The 401-nt window shown below is 41.4% G+C and overlaps 1 protein-coding gene across 1 annotated transcript in view; it reads right to left on the bottom strand.

The window, feature by feature from the left end:
• Window positions 1-133: 133 nt before the first annotated feature.
• Window positions 134-401, bottom strand: part of LOC104128017 (homeobox protein Hox-D9) — a 1,648-nt gene continuing 1,380 nt past the window's right edge. Inside the window, exon 2 of the mRNA XM_009640733.1 lies at window positions 134-375. Coding sequence (XP_009639028.1) covers window positions 134-375 — 242 coding nt within the window. The remainder of the gene's footprint in view (window positions 376-401) is intronic.

The raw sequence follows: 401 nt of genomic DNA, 5'->3' as shown, positions 1-401 counted from the left end.
AATAAAATCAAACCAAACCAACCAAACAAAAAAACCCCAACCCAACAACCAAAAGCCAAAATCCAAACCAAAAGCTAAAAGCCCCAAACTCAAAACTAAAGCAATATTCCCCAACTGCGTTTCTACCCCAGCGTTAGTCTCCTTTATTGCCTTTCTCCTTGTTCATCTTTTTCATTTTCATTCTTCTGTTCTGAAACCAGATTTTGACCTGTCTCTCTGTGAGATTTAAAATCCTAGCTACTTCGTAACGGCGGTCTCGGGTGAGGTACATGTTAAAGAGAAATTCCTTTTCCAGTTCCAGAGTTTGGTACTTTGTGTAGGGACAACGCTTTTTCCTCGTTGAACGAGCGTGGATCCAGTTTGCTGCAGGGTTATCTGGAAGAAGGGAGGTATATAGGGAA

Source organism: Egretta garzetta, unplaced genomic scaffold (assembly GCF_000687185.1).
Source record: "Egretta garzetta isolate BGI_Z169 unplaced genomic scaffold, ASM68718v1 scaffold16, whole genome shotgun sequence".
Lineage (NCBI taxonomy): Eukaryota > Metazoa > Chordata > Aves > Pelecaniformes > Ardeidae > Egretta > Egretta garzetta.
This window is presented reverse-complemented; position numbering and strand designations above follow the sequence as displayed.